The sequence below is a fragment of the Esox lucius genome, chromosome 24 (genome assembly GCF_011004845.1).
Source record: "Esox lucius isolate fEsoLuc1 chromosome 24, fEsoLuc1.pri, whole genome shotgun sequence".
Classification (NCBI taxonomy): domain Eukaryota; kingdom Metazoa; phylum Chordata; class Actinopteri; order Esociformes; family Esocidae; genus Esox; species Esox lucius.
In genome coordinates, this window is record NC_047592.1 from 10,441,739 (window position 1) to 10,464,587 (window position 22,849).

A 22,849-nucleotide genomic window follows, 5' to 3' on the forward strand; every position below is an offset into this window, starting at 1 on the left:
TAACAGTTAATAAAGGAGCCTTCATGTCTATGACCTGTCTTTGGATGAGATTAAATTGGAAGTTGGAGTTCAACTGAATGTCTTTTCTTCTCTGACCCCCCCACCCCCTCTTCCATTTCTGTGGATTTTGTGGCAGGCATTGTGTGTGTGTGTATGTACAAGTTTGAGAGGAAGAGTGTCTGTGGACTTACCCAGACTGCTGTGGGCTGCCAGGGGTCACGGCTCACTGGCCCGCACAGTTCCATCAAAGAGGAACAAAGCTGGCGGGGAAGGGGGGGGGGGGTAGCGAGAGAGAACAAGCCAAGCCTCACCAACACCAAAACCAAAGACCAGAGGTGCATTCACTTTAACCTCACTAACATTACAGAACGATTTGTACAAAAAAATAAAAATAAAAAAATAAAACAGAGTTCAGTCCTGAAAATGCTTGTGTGGCACAAACGTGGGAGCAATGAACAGGGGGTTTAAAAGAACAGTATCTGTGTTGACAGCAACACCATCACCCCTGTGGAGAAACAACGACAAAAAAATAAAAACCTTGTGTAACGTGAAAACAAACTCAGGTCCAGGATTGGGACTCAACTCTCCTTAAGGGTGGGAGCCCGGTCGGGGTGGGGGGGGCGAAGAGGTGGGAACGGGAGCAGAAGGGCAAATAAAAACAATCAAATCCAGGGCGTCTGGGGACCCAGCCTCTTGGGAACCCTTTATGTAGCTCTTGCCTGGTTCCTGTCTGTATGGGGAGATGGGGGGATTCCACTCTACTCCCCACTGTGCTACTCTCCTCTCCCGTCCTCGCCCTGTCCTCTTTGAAGTCTGCTTGCTTTTGTTCTTTACATAACTTGATCTGATTCTCGCAAAGCTAATTTGTATGCCGTTTTCGGGGGCGACAGAGTTGCCACCCAGAATTCCACAGGAGAGCTGACAGCAAGGTCAAGGCGATTGGCCACACAGAGGAAAAGCGCCAGGATCCCACTAAGCTAAAGCATATGATAAATGCCTTGGAGTTAGTGTCACTGGGGCCAAGTTGGATGACGACGGCAGATTAGTCTGAGGGATGAGATCTCTTGGCAAATGAGAGGCGGGACGCTTCGGTGGTTGGAGTCCACATCAGTTCCCCCCCGAAAACAGAATGACCCACGCGCACGGAATTATTAACAGGTTCAACTTAGGTGAACGGTTCTCACGTCGCCAATTCTCGATTCTCAGGAAGACAACGTTAGCGCTACAATTCAAATAACCAATTATACGTCAGTTATGCAGAAAGGGAAGACAAGCAGCTGTTATTATTGGACACCCACAGGTGGTCATATTAAAAATGGCTCGACCGCTTCACTGGCTGCCCTCAACGCCATCCTGGACCCAGCATAAACCATTGGATGTGGAGGACCAGTTTTTCTTTTGTGTGGTAAGCATTTAGGGGGCCTTTGTCACTAACAGTCTGAAGCATGCCTTTGGGGGATAGACAGGGGGCGGGGGCCCGAGACGAAGTGAAGGGCGACAGAGGGTGGGGGGGGGGGGGGGTGAAACTTCTCATCAACCTTCAGCTTTAATGACTTCCTTTAGGTGCTTTTTGACTTCCAGAGGGTCGGAGGGAGGGAGACCTTATATCCGGCCTTGGCCTCGTGCCAAGGGTGACAATCAATGTCGTTTCTGAGGGAGATTATTTTGGGGGTTTCCCCTGTTCTGCTTTTTTTCAGTTTTTCTTTTTTTTTGCGAGGGGGGGTTGGTATTTGGAAGCTCAAACAGCATGTTCTACCGCAACTTCCCTCCCCTATTGCTTGCTTTCTCACCCCTCTGTCCACCCTTTATCTCCCCTGGCTGGACACGAAAACGGCTTAAAGGGGAGGAACCTTCATATGATCATCCATCTAAAATGTCCTGACTTGCAGACAAATCATTGGTTTCGATCATGGTTATATCACTCAGGCCCTGGAGGGCCCACAGCACTTCTGGTTTTCATCTTTTTTCTAAGAAGGGACAGATTCAGACCTGGGACACCAGGTGAGTGCACTCCTTTAGAAGCCCAGACACTTCTCTTCATACACCTTGCGTCCCCCAAAACCTCCCTCGCAGAATAATCTTCTCATTGCCGGACAGTGTTTTTGCTGCAGACAATTCAGTGAGCTGCTGTAGAGGATCAAAATGAGTACCGAGTCAAGACAAGAGCTTAAGGAACCATGGCTGAAAAACAACAAAACACTGCCAGGGAGAACGGTGTGTGTGTGTGTGTGTGGGGGGGGGCGGACAAACAAAAAAGAACAAATGAAAGGATGGCGCCTTGCCTGATCCATAACCATCAGACAGAAAGACCTGGACCAGCTCCGAAGCCCAGGCCTGGTCTCCTGCAGCCTACAAAGTCATGTCTATGTACACAGACACTTCGGATGCGTTTCAATGGCCTAGTTTTCCCCAGAGACGCTATTGGCAGCGCCGTCCTCAGACTACAACCCAACGAGGTCTTTTTTTCCAACCATGGCGTGCCAGAGGACACTGCTTTCAGACACCGCTGACAAACAGTCGTGTCAGCAAAACAAATGACGCGCGCATCCGAACCTCCCGTTTTCAGCCTGACGACACGGCGGGTGGGAGATTGTTTGCCAATGCCTCTTTGCGAACAAGAGCACATTCGCACATTGCTTTTGAAACGATGAACGATGTCAAGGATAACACTGTCCTTTCACCGCTAACTTGCCAGTGGAAGTATTGCCCCCAGCTCTCACAAAAAGCTAAATTGCGTCACGAGGAGTACGATGTGTGGAGCAGCCATAATGCCGTCAGAAGTGTATCGCATTCTCAAAACACCTTCAGCATCACGAACACCCCCCCCCCGCTGGTCCAGCTGCTTCAATTAATCAAAGCCTGCTCAGATGTGGGTGTTAAACTGCCTGGTTTAGCATACCCGTTAGTTGCCCGAGACTTGGCCGCTTTTGAACAGTGCCGATAGGGTTAGGAGGCCCTCGTGGCCCTGGTCAAGAGAAGCGCGCTACAAAGGAAATAGGGTGTGATTCGAGATGCGCCTTAACAGGGGACAGCAGGTTCTTATGACGCAGAGAGTAATGGTTTGAATCTCAATGGTTAAATGTTGCGTCCTCCTTTCACTTGCCACCTCACAGAGACATTTCTTTCAAAGTGTAACGGAGAACACGTTCTGATCTTTGGCAACGACCTGGGAGCAATTTGGATTAGATTATAATGTCTTCGCACCTTGCCGGCACTAGGAGCTGATCCAGACCGGTCAGACGCTCTGAAAACTACCCCACCCCGGCTCGTCTCCGTCCATCGCGTAGCAGCTAGAAAAGTGATTCAAAATACGAACGTGGAGAAACATGTCCGGTTGAGAGAATACCTTTATACCTGAACCTTTTTTGTTGAGACACATCTGGACAGGTCCCTGGTCAGAACCTTGGCACCACGATCCGGAATGCCTTCGAAGGGTGAGAGTTAAAAATAACAATTACAAAGAATTCCTTTTTTCCCAACATTTCTGATAGAGACTAAAATCAGTCTTGATAAAAGACTTGATACAACACTCCCCATTCCACTCCCCTCCACAAAATCGAGAGTCTGGAAGCCTTCCAGAAATGTTGGGCGGACCACCCACGCTGACTAAAAGAACAAACACACGTGTTACATAATTCCTATCATCTAAATTTGAAGGGGATCAAAAGGCTGACCTAAGACCCGTGGTTGTGTATGAAACGGTTTGTGACCTTTCACCTTTTACGGTTTCATTTAGACGTGCTTTCCAGGTGGGTGTAGCTGAAAATAAAACAGGCCCACGCAACAGAAACAGACAGTACTGAAGGCTCCTCCCCCTCTACAGCCGGTCCTTGCTCGAAATCTTTTGTCGTTAAGATTCAAAACAACCTAATTATTTCTCGACATTACTTTTATTTCGATGAACAAGACTTGGTGCCAGACTTACGTGTTAGGTACTTATAAGCAGGTGAAAAGGGCAATTGTCACACGTCACCTTTGCGAAGAAAATACTAGCTGTGGCTCTTGGGGTCTTAAGACGTCTCACTCAATCTGTACTGAAGCAGTGATGTAGGACGGCTGGTTCTGCCAGTCTGCTTTTTAACTACATAAAGTGGTTGCCAACAAAAGCATTTCACAATGTCAACAAAACAATTCTACCATCATCAGAAACAACGACTGATCGATGGAGAGCGACATGTTGGTTACCAGGGAAACAACAGTGTGAGTTTATACTCTTTCTAGGTCAGTGGTCTGGTCAAAGGACCGCACGTGATTGGGTTTCGCCTAACGGCACAGCGAGTTTCTAGTTTGCCAGTGTGAATCAAAAATGATATTTGAATATTATGTTTATGTTATTTAAATTAAATTGTGGTCACGACAATTGATGTAGTCTAAATCTTTGCCATTTGGACTGTATTTCAAGTTCTCTAAAAAAACATTGATTAAATCAACTGTAAATAATGACCAGCAAATAATTAAGGCAATAGCTAGCTATAGATTTGTCTAAAGCATATGTTGATTGTGATTTTAAACTATGGTGGTGAACACTTTCAGTTTTTCCCAAAATAAAATGACATTGTTATCACATACAAAGTTTATATACAAACATAAACAATATACCATGATATCCCAAACAAAACAAACATCTTTGGGCTTAGAAATACATTTTGTCATCATTTCTCGACGTGTAAGTCATTCAACAATAAGACATTGTAACAACATACAAAAAGACAGAACAAATTTCAAAAATCACACAGTGCCAATAACTCTTCACTACAGGTTGCACATGTCCTCATCTGTACAAAATACAGAATGTTTATTGTGTGTCCTAAGAATAAACAAGAACTCGTAAGGCAGATAGGGGTCAAGCAAAACACAACATATTCTGCCTTTGAGTAGCCCTGTAAATAGCTTCCACCACTGGTATTCCCATTTAGGCATCGTCTGCAGACTGATCAAAATCAACTTCAATTCTTCGGATAAGCAAAGAGGACAATGTCCAACATAACAATTTAACCAAACTTCTTTTTCTTCTTTTTTTTATTAGCACTTACATCTTGTCAATTCCTAAACACAACTTTTTAATTTGGCAAATTGAAGTCCCACTGAAATAAATAATATTCAAAGTATATTCTCCCTCAAAATCCCAGGATTCAAAATGGTTACATTTTAGCACAGGCCTGTTGACAATAGATTGATCGCTTTGTTTCAACTTGTGGAAAGCAAAAAATGTGGAATACAAGCGAGAGCTTGCAAAAACAACATGCAAGCACACATTGTAAATTTGCGTTGTCTTTATCCAATACATCAATTCAAGTTTTGGTACCAAGAACGGAATATACAGTTGTGTTAAAGATGCATTGCGGGATCTTAAGCACACCAAAAGTATGACATTATAAACTGGATTTGTAACATCTCAAACAAATTGCCCCAAAAAAAACAAAAAGAGGGTGATTTAGTAAACAATTCAATGATGTAGTGCACAGAAAACAGGGACCCGTCTTGTCTCACTCAAAACTATACTGGCTGAAAATACACAAAAACTCCCGGAGGACATCTTTAACAGCGCCAGTTTGAGTCCATGATTTGTCTTCAGCTGGTACCATTGGGCACTGATAACAAACATACGTTTTGGAGGACAAATGCTATCCTTACACGGCAGGACGTCCGATTGCCATTGAAGTCACTTGAAATCCCAACGTTGTGATTGCAATGCGCTGCTCCACCGTACTTCCCGAGCCAGAGATGCTTGTTGTGAAGTGCTTGCACAAGACTAATTCCATTTTGCAATTATTAACACACACACACACACACACACACACGCGCACGCCTACACACCCACACGCACAGGCACGCGCTCACACTGACCACACATATCCTGGAACTCAAACTCAATAAATAAAGACTGACAAATGTGCTAAGGCAGTGTTGAACATGCATCATCCGTCACAAAGAACAAAAAAATTCAACGTACATACATGGTCATAATATGCACATTTGTTTTAAGAGCAAGGTCTCTGTTTCTTTTCCCCCTTTTATTTTTTTTTTGTCAACTGTGGAATTTCTTCAAGGCTTTCAGGGTGATATTCCTGGTCGACAGGACTCATGTCCAGAGTGACGTGGCACACCATTCAGGTCTATTACGCTCCTGGGCTACCCTGGTCGCATGGAGAGCCAGGTTCCAACAAGCAGAGGAGTGACCAGAACCGCCAGGCACTAGAACCCAGGACAGGGCCAAGCCGTGGCGGGTAGTTGCAGGTAAGTTTTTGCAATGCCGCAAAAGTTCAAGTTTTAAGTAACGGACAAAAAGAAAAAGAGGAAGTTCTTCTTTCATTGTTATTCCTCATGGCAGAAAGCTGATCCCATACCTCATGACGTTCCAGAGGTTTCCAGGTAACTCTGAAGCTTGCGTACCGTGGTTTTATCCAGGGAACAGAGGTCAAAGTCAAAAGTGGTGTTTGTGATGTGGAAGTGTCCTGTCTCTTCGATGAGGTTCACGATCTGTAAGGTGAGAGAAAGCACCAATTAAAAAAATGAACTAAAACTTGTCAGCTCAAAGTGAGACAATTCTATGTAAACCCAAATCCTAGCAAAGAGGAAGTGGCCACATTTGTTGAATTTCATAGATTCAACCGCAATGTAATTCAATGCATGTCCACCTGCTAAAACAAAATTAGTGATGCTTAGATCATTTAGCAAATCAAAGCCACAGATATTGACCATTATTGATCAGAAACAGAACCCTGCTCAGTGGCAGTACGGTCTTATGAAGAATCCAAGGAATAAACAAATGTTGAACCGCGCACAATACAGTTTACTTAAAACATTTGGCAAAAGAGGCAACTTTTAATGAGGGAGAATTTAGACTATGGACACCCCCTACTCAAGCCATCCATCCCTTGCATACAGAACCATGTTTCAGAGGGGTAGAGACATGCTTTTCTCTCGGTTGATTTGTTATTTTGGTCGATTTACTATCTTCTGAGAGAAAAAAAAAAAAAGAGTGCATGAGACAAAGAGTGCGAGAGTGCGTCAGTCTGGAAGGTGTTGTAAGGTAATCGGGGAACCCTAACCTGATCCGTTTCCTACTACAAAGCAGGGGTTGGGCCTCCAATGTGGAACACATTTCGCCTCCTCCCTCCCAGAGTGCTGGCAGGGCCACTCTGCCCATTGTTATGACAAGACAGACAGAACTCAGATGCTCCCTGTACCCCCCTCTCATATATCCAGAAAGATGGAACCATCCCAAGATCTCTGGACCTGGTTTCAGTCAGGTAGGACAGAACTTTGGCTGACACTTTCATTTTCCATTTGTCGTTCATTACAGATTAGTTCATATTGGACATAAACAGTCCACACTGTTTCCATCAGAAGTTTTTCAAGAAATAAAATTGTATCTACATAAAATACTCAGAATGAAATAAGCCCATTTTTCAATTTGTGGTTTTCCCAAAAAGAGACATGAGAGGAAAAACTGCGTTGGGAGGTTGGGAAGTTAATCATTCCCATGTCTCCTACTCAGAGGATCTGGAAAGCCACTAGGATGCTCTGACTTCTCCCAACGCCCAGAGGATTAGCTTGATTACCCCACAACTTAGTGCTGGGCTTGTTGATGTTGTTTGTGCATGAGTTTTTCCACCGATGCTCGGAGCCAAACTTTTCATTAGCGCAACACGGCCACTTCTTGGCCACTGCAGCTAGGAATCTCCATTAATGCGGTCATACGACAGGCCTTGTGAACATAAGCAAAAGGACATGTGCTCATAGGTGGAGTGGAAAATAGGTTAACCAAAATTTCTCATTGCCAGACAAGCATGGATGATCCTCTCAACGCTAATGTTCTGTGCAATATACAGTTTGAAGTGGTTTTAAACAAGCCCCTAAAAACAATATTAATAAACCATAAAAAGCAACAATACCTACAGTGCCCTCAAATTATTGGTGGCCTAGGTAAACACAAACAATAAAGGCTGAAGAGAAGAATTCCTTCTACACCCCTTCACTCACCGTCCATTCACACGGAAACAAAGTGCGTCCACAGTCGCATATTAATCAATGACGACAATAATTCCGGAGGACGCTGTACGCACTGTAAATACTAACTGCAAGCCTTCCGGGCATCCAGTTCCACGTTGTACTGAAACCACACACACACACACACACACCTCACCTGTTGAAGTATGTGCCTCTCTCGCAGTGTCATCAGTCTTCGGTGAAGCTCAACCAGCTCCTCCAGATACGCCTGAGAGGCAAACAGAAAGGAGGGTAAACGCTCCGGTTACATCCACCGCTTGGTTAGCTGCACGTTGCGACTGCATACTCTCAACTGCGTATTCCCCCCTAACTTGTCCTGACGGCAAGACAAATTCTGTAACTACGAAGCTGTTCAAAACCGACGACATGAACCTAATCTGTGTTAAACCGAAACTGCTACTCACCTTGTCACAGTCAATGTTTTTATTCTTATCCTGCTTTGTTTGCTTAATGGGGCTCTTTACCTCCAGTATCTGTGAGACATCAGGGTTGTATTCATTAGTGCATAAACATTTGCAACGATATACTAAATCCACCGTTTGTCATTGGACAAGTTCAGGTAGGCCCACGTGTTTTCTTCTAATTTGTTCCTGGCGAGTACAACCAAGATAGGGAATTACCATACCTGCCCGCTGCTTTGTTTACAAAACAGTCATTATTTACGAGTAGCAGTGTGGCTGGCGTATCATGGAAATGCATCCTGGGAATTATGGATGCTAATAAGACCCTCAGATGTTTCCCTGCAAGTGGCATCTAATACAAATAACAGCTGTGTTCAGTTTTATAATGAGGAGGAAAAGCAACAAAGTAGACATTACGGTTACTCCCAAAGCGTTTATGTAAATGCAGTATTTACATAAAGATTTACATAGAGGGTAGGAAAAAAAAAAGACAAAAAAAACGTTCAATTCCATTCAGCTAATTGTGGTTGGTTAATATTGTTTTGCCTTCTTCAGGCCGTGCAACTGGGTCAACAAAATATCGAACATGAAGCGACAGCCGTTCCATTTTACTGAAAACGCATAAGAACCGATCCTCTTGACTACTGAAGGGGTCTTTAAAAGTCTGCTAAACCAAACCAGGTTATATTCTAGGCCTTACCTGTGTAGTACTGGTCTTCAGGAGAGGCGGGGGCTCGTGACGAGAGTGGGGCGACGGGGCCGAGCTGTTCTCGCTCTCACTGCCGTCACTCAAGCTGACGCTGCAGACAAACAGGACAACAGTTGGACCACGACACGACTGGTTGGAAGGGACGTCAATTAAATGGACGTCCGTCCTTGGTGCTTTTTCACCCCCGACCGCACAACAACAACAAAAACAACAACGGTGGCAGAAGTGACCCCCCCCCCCCCCCCCCGTGGTCTGTTCCTATGGACGCGCGGCTGAGGGACGGCGTTGCCTTGACGAGGGCCATACCTACCGGCGGTGGCGGTGGTGCACCATGTGTGCGTGCATCATCGGCCGCTCCAGGTCAGAGTCCACGTCGTTGTCCGGGTCCTCATCTGAATCGTCCTCGTTGTCGTCAGAGTGCAGGTCGTGGATGATCGAACGGAGAGGACCCAACACTGACACACGGAGAGGGGGAGGGTCGTAGAGAGAGGCTGTTAAAGCACACTTAGCTAAACCTTTCATTAGATGGAGATGAATCTCTCATCACGGCCGTCTAGCGTTCAGGCGTGGGGTTCAGGTGGTAGGGTGCGGTGACTGGGTGCGGTGTTCAGGTGTTACCTGTGTGGGCGGTGGAAGGGACTGCCACAACCTTCCTGCGGACGAACTCAGCCACTGCGAAAAACAAAACCACCAGAGCGCCAGTGAGAGGAAAACACACGACGGGTAAAACTCCCACGGGCCTGGCGGGTTTGAAAACACACGGTTGGTTCGGTTGATCGGGAAAGGTGTGCGAGCTCATACAGGTTCATGTTACCTTGCCGTTTGTGGCTGGCCGCAAAACCCGGGCTGGAGCTGGAGCTGGCCGGACTAGGCTGGTCCGACTGGGTAGAGGACAGACACACAATCAGAGACAGGCTACATACGGGATGGACAGACGCCAGCACTCAGAGAGCACGCAACGAATGCAGGGCACTATGTAGCTCACGACAGACAGAGAAAGTTTGTGAGGAAACATGTCGAAAGGCGTTTGTCACCTTATCTGTATATCAAGGCTTGTCATATATCCATTTACATCGTGTGTAAGAGATACGTGTTACATGTACATATATGTAAGCACTCAGACACACAGAAAGACCACAGAATACCTATTGAGCTTTGGCGCGCACACGCACACGTGCGCGCACACGCACGGTCTGTATTGATTTGTCACCAGGTCACCAAAAACATTCTTACACCTTTATTTCACCAGGGGATTCCTATTGTCATATTTATCAAATATAAATGGCCCAAAACATTATCAGTACACTTTCCGTTACAGATCTGCGACGGACAAAAAAAATTAATCTTAAATCCTTCTAACAGATGTGTACCCCCCCCCCCATGTCTAACAGGCCTCCCCAGGAACTGTACGTTCCTTCTGGGACTGTGAACAGTTAAAGGACTAACACTAACAGCTAATATGAGTCCATGAAGCCTATCCGTTATTAAACGCATAGTGAGACGGAGGTCAGTGGGCAGGCCTTGGTACTGTGCCGTGACGCAAACCCCAGCCGGGCCCACTAAGAAGAGAATGTGACAGGTTTACAAGCCGGACCCCCCAGGGGCTACGCATTCAGCACGCAGCCGCCACTCTCCCTTCTCTGACACAGACTAAAAGAAACGACAAAATGTGGGTGGGCGATGACCCCGGTTTCTGATACTGTAAAAAAAAAAAAAAAGCCCTCTTTCTTCCCCTCTTCCTAATAATATATGGCCTGATCTCTGATTGGACATGACAGAATGTAAACCAAGCCAATCTGACAGGACAAAGGGAGATGGGAGGCCCAGTACCGGATCCCGCTGTATGAGTCAAGAGGTTTTAGAGCACATCATGAGATCACACCTCGTCCAATCACAACACTCACTTTGGTATCGGGAAACGCGCGTGTGCACGGAATACATTCACCCGCACAGGCTTACTGCGCTTCAAATGTCACCAGACGCTGTCACCCATTAAACATTCATATCCAAGTTAGTCCACCGCAAATGGTTGTACATTTAGGCACTAGTCAGTGCTGCGAAAAGGCCTGAAGCTCATAGTTTCAGTTCCTTTCAGCAGAAGGGAAAGAAAAAAGGGGGGAAAAAAACAAGAAAAGAAATCTTTGAATTACCATTAAGTTAATCCTCCTTGGAGGGCGTCCCAAAAAGAAATTTGAAGAAGCCATTAAAGTTAATCTGTATTAATTTGTTTACATTCCTCTCAGATGACCCTTGGGCCTGGGTCTCCCGAACAAAAACCCAACTACCAGAAGTGTTCTGGCCCTGTAGCCAAAGTAGCACAAAGCAGTGATTTGCAGCCAGGACAAGTTTGGTGCAAAATGTATTCAACCTATAAGGGCAGTCTTACAATACATCTGCTCTGACAAATAAAGGCAGAATGAAGTCTAAACGGAGAGGCCATGCCTGCCTGCCTGCCCGCCCGCCCGCCCCCCGACAAAGTAATTCATTGGATTGAAAGAGTTCCAGGTGCTGAATCCATGTGCCCGACAGAGTGTGTGAGTGTGTGTGTGTGGCTTCCGTTTCAAGGCTGTGAACCATCTCCATCCCGAACGCTGGAAGACGGAGAAATTCACTGTGCCCCACCCACGCTTCCACCAAGACATGGGCGGAGTACCGAAGCGGCCAAGTGTCTGGTTGGCGAGTGAGGTGGTAAGCCTGCTAAAATGGAGCTCCCCTGTGGGGTCCCGGCAGAGTCATGTGGGGATCTTTGATGTTTTCCCTCTCCCATTCTCTCTGGAGCGTTTTACAGCCTGTTTGTCTGTCTGGGTGTCTCACTGACATCAAATGCATGGTCAGAGGCCTTGGTTGTAAATCAAGAGGCTTTTCTCTGCCTTTGGTTGTCCGGCCAAAAACTAGACACTTGTAAAAACTAGTTAAAACCTTGACCCCCTCCATCCGATAATAAAGGGCTTTTTTTTTTCTTCAACACTTGTGGATAGAGCCTCTTTGAGAGTGAGGGTGGGGGTGTAGAGAGCGGTAGAGAGGGTGGGAGCTGAAGATTATAGAGGCCCATCCCTTACCCGTCACCCTGGCTTGAGTAACGGCAGAACTGCCCCAGTGTTGTAAAACGCTACATTAATCTTTTAAAGCTAATGAAAAAGCCACTTCAATCATAACCGACAGAGGCAGCAGCAGTAGTGCGCGGAAACCGCAGCTGACGAAAAGGCGCAAGTAAACCAGCAACCCGTCACTCGCCTAAAAACTAAAAAGGACAGGACAACAGCCAAACCTGCTGAAATACTCACCACCATTTTGTCTGAAGTATTTGGTGAGGCAGCGTAGTGTCAACATACTGCCTAAACCACATGCCCATAAAATAAGCAAGAGTAGCATTTGTCACAGTGTCATATTTTAGCTGGCTCTTTATGCACTGTGTGGGTTAAGCCAAGAGTGAACCGGTCATTATTGAAGGCCTCCACATCAAGACTAAGGTCGTCTCCACAGCATTTGTCTTTAAATAAAGCAGGGACGATGACGGTTTGAAAAACATCACTGCTAGTCACACACCAATTTGGACAGGTACAAACCAAGCAAAACGAATTTCCAAGAAGGTAAAATCTGCATATTGACATTTGAATATTACATGGACTGAAAGGTTTCTCCCAGGCCAATGACAACGCTGATTAATAGCGTTTACAGATGGGGGGGCGTGTTTGTATATCAGCCATGAGTGAGAAGACATTATCGATCTGTAAACCATCTACATTAGGCTCAATCTCTCCGTTTTTGGCCACGCACGCACACCTAAGCTCACTTACGCTTACACACCTACATCCAAGTCTGCATACCCAAATTCACCCACAAGCACCAATCAAATGATGATCAGATATCAATACTTTTCTTGTTTTCAGACATGGGACGAGTAGTCCAGGTGCCTCTCTTGACTAAGCCCTGTATTACCTCACTAGGTCTGGGTTTTTAGTCTCCATACATCTACAAAATCTGCCACTGGGTGATAATCTCTAGTATGATGTCCTTTATGACCAATATAAATATTTTTGGTATACTTAAATATTTCATTTCAAATATCTCTTTGGTATTAAGCTCAGTTTATCAAATTGTGAATGTTGTTTGTCAGAAATATTTTTTATATTTTGTAGATTATGAACTCAAGTTTATGTAGAGGCCGATTCTAATGTTAATCTTTGGGGGCTACAAAGCAACACTTGGTTTCACATTAAACCACTTTACCAGTTGCTTTGTGATTTGAGTAGTGGTGTAATTGCAATAACATTTGTTTTACATTAGCTTATGAGTACTGAACCACAAACATCTATACTGAAACATAATTTAGGATTGGTCAATTGTTTCGATAAATTGATTAATATAATATTCTGTGCAGGCAAACTGAATTCCAGAGTGTGATGTCTGTAATGGTAAGAGTAATGATATATCATGTAAACATTGCCAACAGAGTGAATGGGGACAGGAATTTAAAATGGTCGCCCTCTGCTGGTGAACTGAAGGACGTGTAATGATGAAATAAAGTACAACAAAAAGGCCAAATAATGAAGTTGCAGAGATCCGACTGTGGAAGATTGACTGGACTACAGATTATATGATATTTTACAATACAAAATGGTCTTACAGTGGTTTGTGTTTATATAAGAAACAATTAGTCTAATTGTTTACACACATACGCGCGTGCGTGAGTGTAGGCATGCATGCTACCAAAGAGGAAGTGAGACACCGGTTGCTCTTTTCTTTCTAGACAGGACCACTCTGGCCTACTTATTCCCCCGGCCCAAGCGAGGGGGTGCCCCAAAGCCAAACATCTCACTGGCTAATTTTCACTGGCTGGGTGAGTGGGGGGGGGGGGGGGCAGTTGGTAGACCAAATCCAGCTGTTCCCCCTCTTGCTTGAGCACGCCAAAACGTGAGCTCACACGAGAGGCCCACTTACCGACCAATACCAGGGACCAAAATGTAATGTAAAGGGCTTAGGCCGACCATCTTAAAGATCCGTCTTTGGTTGTACATAACCAACATCCAACATGGATGTTTTAAACCTCATCCAAGTGGAACGCCAAGGGAACGGACGCTTTGATGTTAAATAACGGACTCATTTTCTTCTCGTCTGATCTGTGGCCTCAAGACCCCACGCAAAGCAAAAGCAAACGTGCTCTTCGCCGGCGAACAAACGCATCTATTATGCCGTGTCTGTCTGTGTGTCTGCTGACTGCAGATGCTCAGACCTAGTCAGCGATTTGATTCAAAGTGACTTGCTCTGTACAGTCCAGCTCTGAAAAACATTCCCCTCCAGTAACGCTTCAGACTACACACTGGAGAGCCAGGGGAAAAACGAGATGAACGTCCTTTCGAATTCTAGAGGCGTGCGAGTCACCACAAATCACAGGACATAATCGTTTCTCTGGCTTTAGGGATACAGGCCAGCCTCTTAATCTACTGGCCTTGTTGCCAAGATGAGCCCACTCTAACCCTGGGCTTTGAAACCGTATACCCTTGTTACAGTATATGAACTTACTCCGATCCAAAGACCAAGTCAATTAAGAGGAGAGCCAAAGGCTAACCTCCATACAGAAGCATTCAAGGTCTTGGAGTGCGTAGGAGTCCAATACCCTGGTACCGGCAGTTTTTCCTTTTTGCAGTGAAATGATTTGCACCTCAACCAGGAAACCAATATGACTTGGTTCCAAAGTCACAACTCAAATCACTTTTACTATTATTATTCAATGTGACAAAATCTCACAGGTCATCACAACGCAGCAAGTTTATTTGCAATGTAATGGCTCATAATTATTGTAAATCCGATTAATTCTTGCTGCTGGTCGAGCTATATGCTTTCAGCAGCATGTTTCGTTTCCCTCACTTCAGTCTCATAACGGCCAAACTGAAGTGAAGAAACGGCTTGTTGTAACACCTCCGTGACAGGCACCAAGAAACCGAGACGGACAGACTTCAATGGCCGTCACCTACGACAACTAACACCATGCAGCTGGTCTACTGGTTTATGACCCGTTTTTTTTTTCCGCATCCTAAATCTCCTTGCCGCTCTGCTTTAGGGCCTGTTGTCTTGCCTTGCTCAAAGAGGCCCTCTTAAATGACAATAAACAGGACTTTAGTATTAGGCTGCTCCCATCAATCTGCCTCGTCTTCCCTTTCAGAGGTTCCCAAAGTGCCCAGTCATTAGATTTGGCCAAAACATCAGTTCATTTGCTCTCGATTTAGTGGGAGGTCAAGCAAACAAGGTAGTTTTGATGTGAGTTAGGGTGGCGTGCACCAACAGTTTTGATTGTTTTGTAGATCAATAATGCAAACTACTCAGTTTAATTTACAGAAACGTGGCACTTGACATAGATGCAAACCATCAGCATTGCCCTGAGAAAGTATTAAGAAAGCACACAACATTCGCCTTACAAAGCCCAGCTCCACATCATACGTGAGGAAACATGTGCACAAGTCACTAGGACCTACCCAGAACAATTAGTGGGACCCTTTCAGGACTTGCCCTTTTTTGTTACTAGAACACTCATCCCTGGTTCTTTCTGGTTTCCGGGCATTCCCCAGACCTACGCTGCATGATGCAAGCCCAGGGCAAACCCTCGAACTGGGCCACCAGGGTAGTCAAGGGAGCCCGTGGACCAGGCACCTGGCATGTCGGCACTCTCCCCACACCCACTCCACTTCCCATTTATGACCGGTCCTGTAGGACAGTCTCCTCCCCCCACACCCCGACCACACACACACACACACACACACACACACACACACACACACACACACACACACACACACACACACACACACACACACACACACACACACACACACACACACACACACACACACACACACACACACACACACACACACACACACACACACACACACACACACACACACACACACACACACACACACACACACACACACACACACACACACACACACACACTGCACACCCACCACACACCTTCTAGCTGTAATGGCTCTTGTTCTGGCAGGGAAATAGTTAAGGGAGATTAGCGCCTGTGTGTGTGCGCATGTGTGTGTGTGTGTTGTATTTGGAGTGGGGCCGGTGAACACACCACAGGCATGAAAGAGAAGAGTTGAAAGCAAACTGAGAAAGACAATGAGATGCGTTCTCTCATAAACGCAGAATGTTTGAACCCCCCCCCCCCTCTTTCTAAAGCCAAAAGATTAAAGAGGAACTCTTTGCTATTCATGGCGTCCTTTCCCATTGGGCGCAATAAAACCGTAAATCTCCCAGCTTGCTTCTCTGATAATAAAAACAGTCACCGCTTTATGTTGAGCTTCTTTACCAAACGTGCAAGGCGCCATCAACTCTCTGACAGGCCATCTGATTTATCTCAAGGTACAAATATGAGTCAGGCATTTCCATCTTGACTCAACATACACAACTTGAGAAGGGACTAGACAGGAGGAGTGCTAGGCCAAAAAAAAAAAAAAAAAAAAGCCTCCCCAGATCGTATGAAAAGAAACTGAAATTCTCTCATACCAGATACACAACTGCAGCCTGCACCTTGCCGATCAATATGACAAACCTGCAGCCAGTTACTTGGCATGAGTAGCTAGTAAGGCTTTTTAAAGAGAGGCACTGGAAGGTGAATTCCCTGAGGTGAGGTGGTGGGAGTGGTTTAGGAGGTATTCATTTCCTGTTACCATCACCAAAGCAAAAAGCAGCCCCTCTGAAGCTGAACACCCACCACCCACCATGTTTATGGACCAGGAGAACAGCCCCCCACCCTGCGAAGCTTTACCAGGAGCATGAACACTGTGGACCAAGACATTGATCTCAGTGATTGCTGAGAATTCATTTGTATTTTCATTAAACCTGGTTTCTAAGGTCTACATCTGGTTTTCACACCTGGTTGGACCACTCATGCAGTGAGTGGTTCCTGCCCAGTTTGGATCTTCTGACCAATCAGAAACCTTCAGAACAATAATCGATCCCTGAGGCAATCTATTTTTTTCTTACTTTTCTACAAGGGCTGAATCAACCGCACACCCAAAGTTACGAGGTGAAGGTACTGGGAACCAAAAGGCAGCGATGGAAAGATAACCGCCCTTTCTGCACACACAGTCAGATGCAAACTTCCTTGGTACAAAGTTCATACAGCGACAGAGTAGGACAGCGGCCTAAATGTATAATTCAACACCCATTTCCAGGGTGATGAACACTGATGGAACTGAGACACTTAAAAACACACGCAAACACCACTCACATCGGATTTGGTGGACATGTTGTCCTCCATGTCGGAATCATTGGCGTCCAGCAACTCAGGGAACGGCGTCAGTGCTGATGCCTTCCTGCGCTCCCCTGGCGCCTCACTGCCGTCCGCCCGAAGCTTAGTCGTCCGCACCTGGGATTTGTCTTTCAGAAGTTTCTTATCGGAGTGGTGGGGCGGGGCCTGCGTCAGGGACGAGCCCCCTGACGGCTTTAAAGTCAACTCCGAGAAGCCCTTCTTGCGTTTTTTGGTCAAGTGTTCCTCGCCGTCAGCGGCAGACGGTCGCTTGTTAGTCCCAGGCCCGTGGGAGAAGCCTCCGTCCTGCCGGGGCTCCTTGGACATGGACTTGGGCTCTTTGAAGCCCATCTTGGGGATCTGGGGATTGTCCCGAAGAGGCTGGTTCTCTTTGGGCTTCTTGGAGGGGTCTTTGGAGACTTTGCCAGGTTCCCGGCTAGAGTCTCTAAAGGCACTTTTGGGCTCTTTGGAAGGCTTGTCCTTGGGGTCCTTGGAGGGTCTGTGGGGCTTGGATGAGCTGCTGCTGCTGTTCGTGGTGGTGGTGGTGGTGAGAAGGGCACTAGGTCCTTTAGAGCCGTCCTGTGGCAAAAACACAGCAAGAGAAAGATTAGGTCTTAATTCATTTGTATGGTCTCCCAGTCAGTGGTCCCCTGAGCGGTCTCACAATATCACTGTGCCCTTAACGTATCTCACCTGAATCAGGCATAAACACATGGAATGTCTCTGGGTCCCAAAGGATTGTAAAAAATGTGCCCCTCCACTACACAGTCCCCTTCTCTTGTTGGTCAGCAACCTGAGGCTAGTCTGCCTGATGTGCGTCACTCCAATGGGCATGCAATGTCCAAACCTCTTGGCGTATAAATCTGGACCCCAACCCCTGTTTGAGAAACATCCGCTATACTGTCCACTTCTTCATTTGTGAGAACTACTGGTTTCAATTGAGCCACCTTCAGATGGAGGGACAACTAGAGCATTTTATTCATAATTTGAGACGTCTTACCATTCAGGACACATTCAGCCACGTAAGATGAGGAAAAGGTTACTTTAACCCGTAACCGAGGCGCGGAGTCTCACACTGGCAAGGCAGATGATGATGAATAGAGAAACCCCAGTTCACGGTCAGCAGACACAACAGGGCAAACATCCAATTAGTCGGTTTGACACGCTGGCGATTAACAACAATGTGGGTGTAAGAGCCAGGCTAACATTACCTCCCTGGATCGAGCAGCAGAAAGGGGCCCAAAAGTAGCATCTTGACCCCTCTGCCTTTTTCAATAAACCAATAGAATTTGTCAAGAACATTAACTACATGTTCCAAGGAAATGGTTAGAGATAAATGTTTGTCTTTTTTTGGTTTGTTTTCAAATGTATAAATCACACTACTGAGGGCCATTTTCTTGGCTTCTAGTGTTGCGGACTTGTTTAGAATGCTCAAATCAATTGGCCCGACAACTAAACAAGCAAAAGAAAGGTTCAGTCTGTTCATGGCCAATCAAAGGAGACTTAATCCATAGAGTTGATTTAGAGAAAGCCCCTCCGCCAACCCGGTACGCTATTGGGTCAATAAACGGGTGAAAATAGGTTAATTATCCAGTATACTTGGAAGGGGACCTGGAACGTTGTTGCGTCCAGAACGTGTGGACGGGTTAAGGACTCGTACGTGCCGCCAGTGATGTAACGAGGAGATGGAAGCAACTGAGCCAGCGCATTTCCTGTTCTCAAACTGAACGAGGCCAAGGATGCCGTTAGTCCCAGGGTCACGCCTGATGACCCCGTCAATATTTCATCAATGCCATAAAGCCATTAAGCAAGTCTAGACGGCGGGGGTGGGCGGTGCCTCACGACCTTCCCAAACTACTTCTAAAAGCCCTTTTATATTGTCCGTCTACTCCTGACCCCGAAGACCTTTCGGGTGTAAAGCTGCTTATCCGCTCACACAAACTAGTGACATCCACCCCCACCCAAACAAACGCTCTGGCTGCCCAACCCCCCCCCCCACCCCCAGACTTCCCCAGGGCCAGAAACTTTTAAAGAATGTTTATCGCAAAGTTTAACTGGCCTGAAAGCGATGCTGTTGGCCAGTAACAGTCCCGATCCATTACCTGCCCACAAACCCCCCTCCCCCCCATATGGCACCTTAGTATGTTCGCCCAGCTCATGAAAGCAAATGCTCTGAGGCAAATTGGATGGTATCCCAAAAAAACACAAGTGAATTGATGTGACCACTCTAAAGACCTCTTCTTGTGTAGCCCCGACAGCTGCATAGGAATAACTGGCACTTCGCAGTAACATCTTTAATACACTCGTCTCCCTGTAACAACCTTTCCCTGAACACGGCATACAGAGAATACCACTGTCAGAGACACACACAGTAATTATACTTATGTCACAAAAAAAAAAAAAAAGCCCAAACAACAACAAAAAAAAGCCTCTAAAACAATGAGTAATGTGCAACGATTGAGTTGGGGCAGCTTTCTTTGGACTAAAAAAAGCCACTTAGATTCAAGCATTGAACAAAACGGCGACTGCCCATAGCAATCAGTAACACTTCAAAAACCACATGAGGTACAAGTTCACCGGATGGAGAAGACACAAGGGTAGGTGATTTGCCATTGGACATTAGCGGAAAGTAACGGTAAAACTAGTGTGTGCGTGTGTGTGTGTGTGTGTGTGTGTGTATATAACCTCTTTGCGCCATCAGTAATCCATCACACACACAGACTGTTTGGATTGGAAACCGTTTCCATGTGCACTGGGCCTCTCGTAACCTAGCTCTCGCCGGAGTGGGCTCTGCTGGGCCGCTGTAAATTATACCATTTAAAAGGCCTAAAAATAACACGTAATGGAAGCAACATGCCATTTTATTGACATGTATGATTTACTGCTGTGATGGATAATTCCCCACGAGTGTAGTTTCCATCCGCGATTCTAAAGTTGGCTTTGAGACTGCAAGGGAGCTATTGCATCACAACGAAACAGCTTCGACAGGCTTTAAAACCGAAGTGACTTTTATATACTGACTAATTGCTACATTACGGCCGGTGCTATAACCATCATCGGCAGCACAGGACCCCGGTGCACCTGAGAAAGGCATCGGGGACGGGACGGCACGGCCACGCCGCAGCCAATAAATACCTCACGTAAGTCTCAGTCAAACGTCTTTTTGAAAATCCACCGGCTTTAAATACCGACGTCTTTGAACCCAGCCAAGTATGCAGAGGGATTAAGCCGGGGAAGACTTTGAAGAGGTGGGAATTCTGTGTGGGGAAGGGGGGGGGGGGGTTGCTGTACCTGAAGATCACCACTGACCTTTGGCCCTGGGAAGGCCTTGCTCTTCTTAGCGTCAGAGAAGGTCAGTGTCAGGGAGCTGCTGGGCAGGGTGGGCAGCTTGAGGTGCTGGCCAAACAGAGACGTGGAGCCCTCCTGCATTACCATCACCTGGAAGTAGAAGGGGCCCATTACAACAGATTCGAGTATTGACAGCACAATGAAAACAGAACACTACTTGGAAAGATACTGTCCTACTCAGCAAGTGTCAAAATGAGTATTGTACAGTCTTTAACACTCAAGAGTCCGGGAACAAAGAGTTACCCGTTTACTTCAATATAAAACTTCTGCGTCAATTGGACAGTTACTTAAACCCTGCTCGTAATAGCGGGTTCTGGGTGAAACCGGACACCGCTTTTATTTGGACAAAAACTTAAGCAAGCCAAATGCCTTCGACAGCAACACCACCGGACCTGACATCCGAGCACTTAACACCACACATTATTCCTGGAATCTCTCTCAGTCACGACTTTGTACGGAATCAACATTGAGCACGTGCAAGTGAAGGAAGGACAACACAGCTGCGTCTAAACGCTGGGGGTGCAGTTACTTGAGGCATCACATGGCAGCTGAGGGAAGAACAAACACGTTTCACGTTTTTCCCAGCAGCGAGAGACAAACAAAGGGTTAAAGCGCCACGGTGGAAAACATGAGGCCCACTCCTCCGAGGCTCAGGGGCCCCTGTAGTCGAAACGAGCCTCTGCGAGTCAGCACCAAAACAACTCGGCGAGCAATTCCCACGATGCAACATTCCCCACCTTTCTCCTTAACACCGCCCGTCTTGAATGGAAACCACTTGAAGTCAGGCTACTCTAACCAGGAAGGGGCAGGTGCTTAGTCGTTGCCCGTCATCGTCTGAGAAACTAAGGTACAACAAACACGCTGAAAGCCGCAGAGATGGAAGCGCGTCCAACTCGGTCTAGATTTCACTGCTCAAGTATATACATCAACCTGAGCCAGAAGCTACCAATACCACTGTAAACCACAGCATTAGGGAAGATACTGTATCAATGCATTCATACGAGTACACACATTTGAACAGGAAAGGGTCGTTGTGGTGCACTTTATGAAACACTTACTTTAGAGTCGTCTGAACTTCTTTTGTTAGGATCCCGTTGCTGTGGAGCACACGACAAGCGCGTTAATACACAACCCCATCATCCATAAGTCAGCCATTTTAGAGATGGCCTCAGAACTCTGTGAAGGCCTGCACAGCACACGTGTTTTACTTGAATAAACACGGACGAGAACTCAAAAACTAAAACACACACTCCCGCGAAATGTTCTGGATCTTCTAGATTCTAAATCTCCTAGCATCTATTATCCACTCTGAAAAGGTGACTGGACTGCGGACACAATGCTTTTAGAACGCAGCGAGGAAGTTAGCAAATAAACGGGTAAAAAGCCCTTTTGTCATAAACTGTTCTGACTGGAAGGGCAGTTTTTTCGGTCACTGGCCTATTGTGAGAGTCCCTGTATGCACGACCCGTTAACCAGCAATGTTCCTGTGGTCCTGTCACCTGGATGTTTTGAAGAGACACTCATTGGGCTACATTCAATCAGCTAGAATCAGGCATTGAGTACCCTGCCCAAGCTCAAGGATAAATACCCCGCCGGCTTTGAGCAGCTTCCTGCGGAACTCCTCCGTGGGGTTGTTGAAGGTGAGCTTCTCGCAGCGCAGGTGATTGACGGGCGGGTGTCCGTCTAGGTGCAGGAACAGGTCGTAGTCGAAGCGCACTTTCTTCGGCTCTTCCTGAGAGGTGCAGTGGAACATCCGTAGGAGCAGAGGACAAGGGAGAAGTCAGTCGCGTACCGCCAAAGAGCAACAGCAAACGATTCTGTTGTTTTTCCCGCTTCTATGCATCAGTTCTTAACCACGTAATTCCTAAAGATCTAAGCATATGGATTCATCAAAACACACACCTTTCATGGGCGGAGCGAGAGGATTTTCAAAAGGGGGAATACGTGTCATTTCTATTCGGTTTGATGGTATTTCGTCAAATCAGATCTATACATACACACACTGCTGATGTTCTCAAGAGGGGATGATCGTGGTCAACAGTGTTGTCAAGATGGGATGATCAATGGTCAACAGTGTTGTCCCAATCTGGATAACATCCCACGTGTGAACAGCTT

The 22,849-nt window shown here is 46.3% G+C and overlaps 1 protein-coding gene across 9 annotated transcripts in view; it reads right to left on the reverse strand.

The window, feature by feature from the left end:
• Nucleotides 1-4,585: 4,585 nt before the first annotated feature.
• The window catches only part of mllt3 (MLLT3 super elongation complex subunit), a 45,869-nt gene continuing 27,605 nt past the window's right edge, over nucleotides 4,586-22,849 (reverse strand). For 3 of the 9 annotated variants that reach the window (XM_010902883.5, XM_010902884.4, XM_010902876.4), the window contains 11 exons: nucleotides 22,323-22,487; nucleotides 21,793-21,831; nucleotides 20,678-20,824; nucleotides 17,369-17,965; nucleotides 9,938-10,004; nucleotides 9,742-9,795; nucleotides 9,434-9,578; nucleotides 9,115-9,214; nucleotides 8,418-8,486; nucleotides 8,150-8,221; nucleotides 4,587-6,480 (listed from right to left, as the gene is read on the reverse strand). In XM_010902883.5, the coding sequence (XP_010901185.1) occupies nucleotides 6,349-6,480; nucleotides 8,150-8,221; nucleotides 8,418-8,486; nucleotides 9,115-9,214; nucleotides 9,434-9,578; nucleotides 9,742-9,795; nucleotides 9,938-10,004; nucleotides 17,369-17,965; nucleotides 20,678-20,824; nucleotides 21,793-21,831; nucleotides 22,323-22,487 (1,587 nt within the window). In that variant the 3' untranslated portion in view covers nucleotides 4,587-6,348. Of the gene's footprint in view, nucleotides 6,481-8,144; nucleotides 8,222-8,417; nucleotides 8,487-9,114; nucleotides 9,215-9,433; nucleotides 9,579-9,741; nucleotides 9,796-9,937; nucleotides 10,005-17,368; nucleotides 17,966-20,677; nucleotides 20,825-21,792; nucleotides 21,832-22,322; nucleotides 22,488-22,849 lie in introns of all 9 variants that reach the window. The other 6 variants (XM_010902877.4, XM_010902879.4, XM_010902880.4 and 3 more) reach the window with 6 other exon arrangements.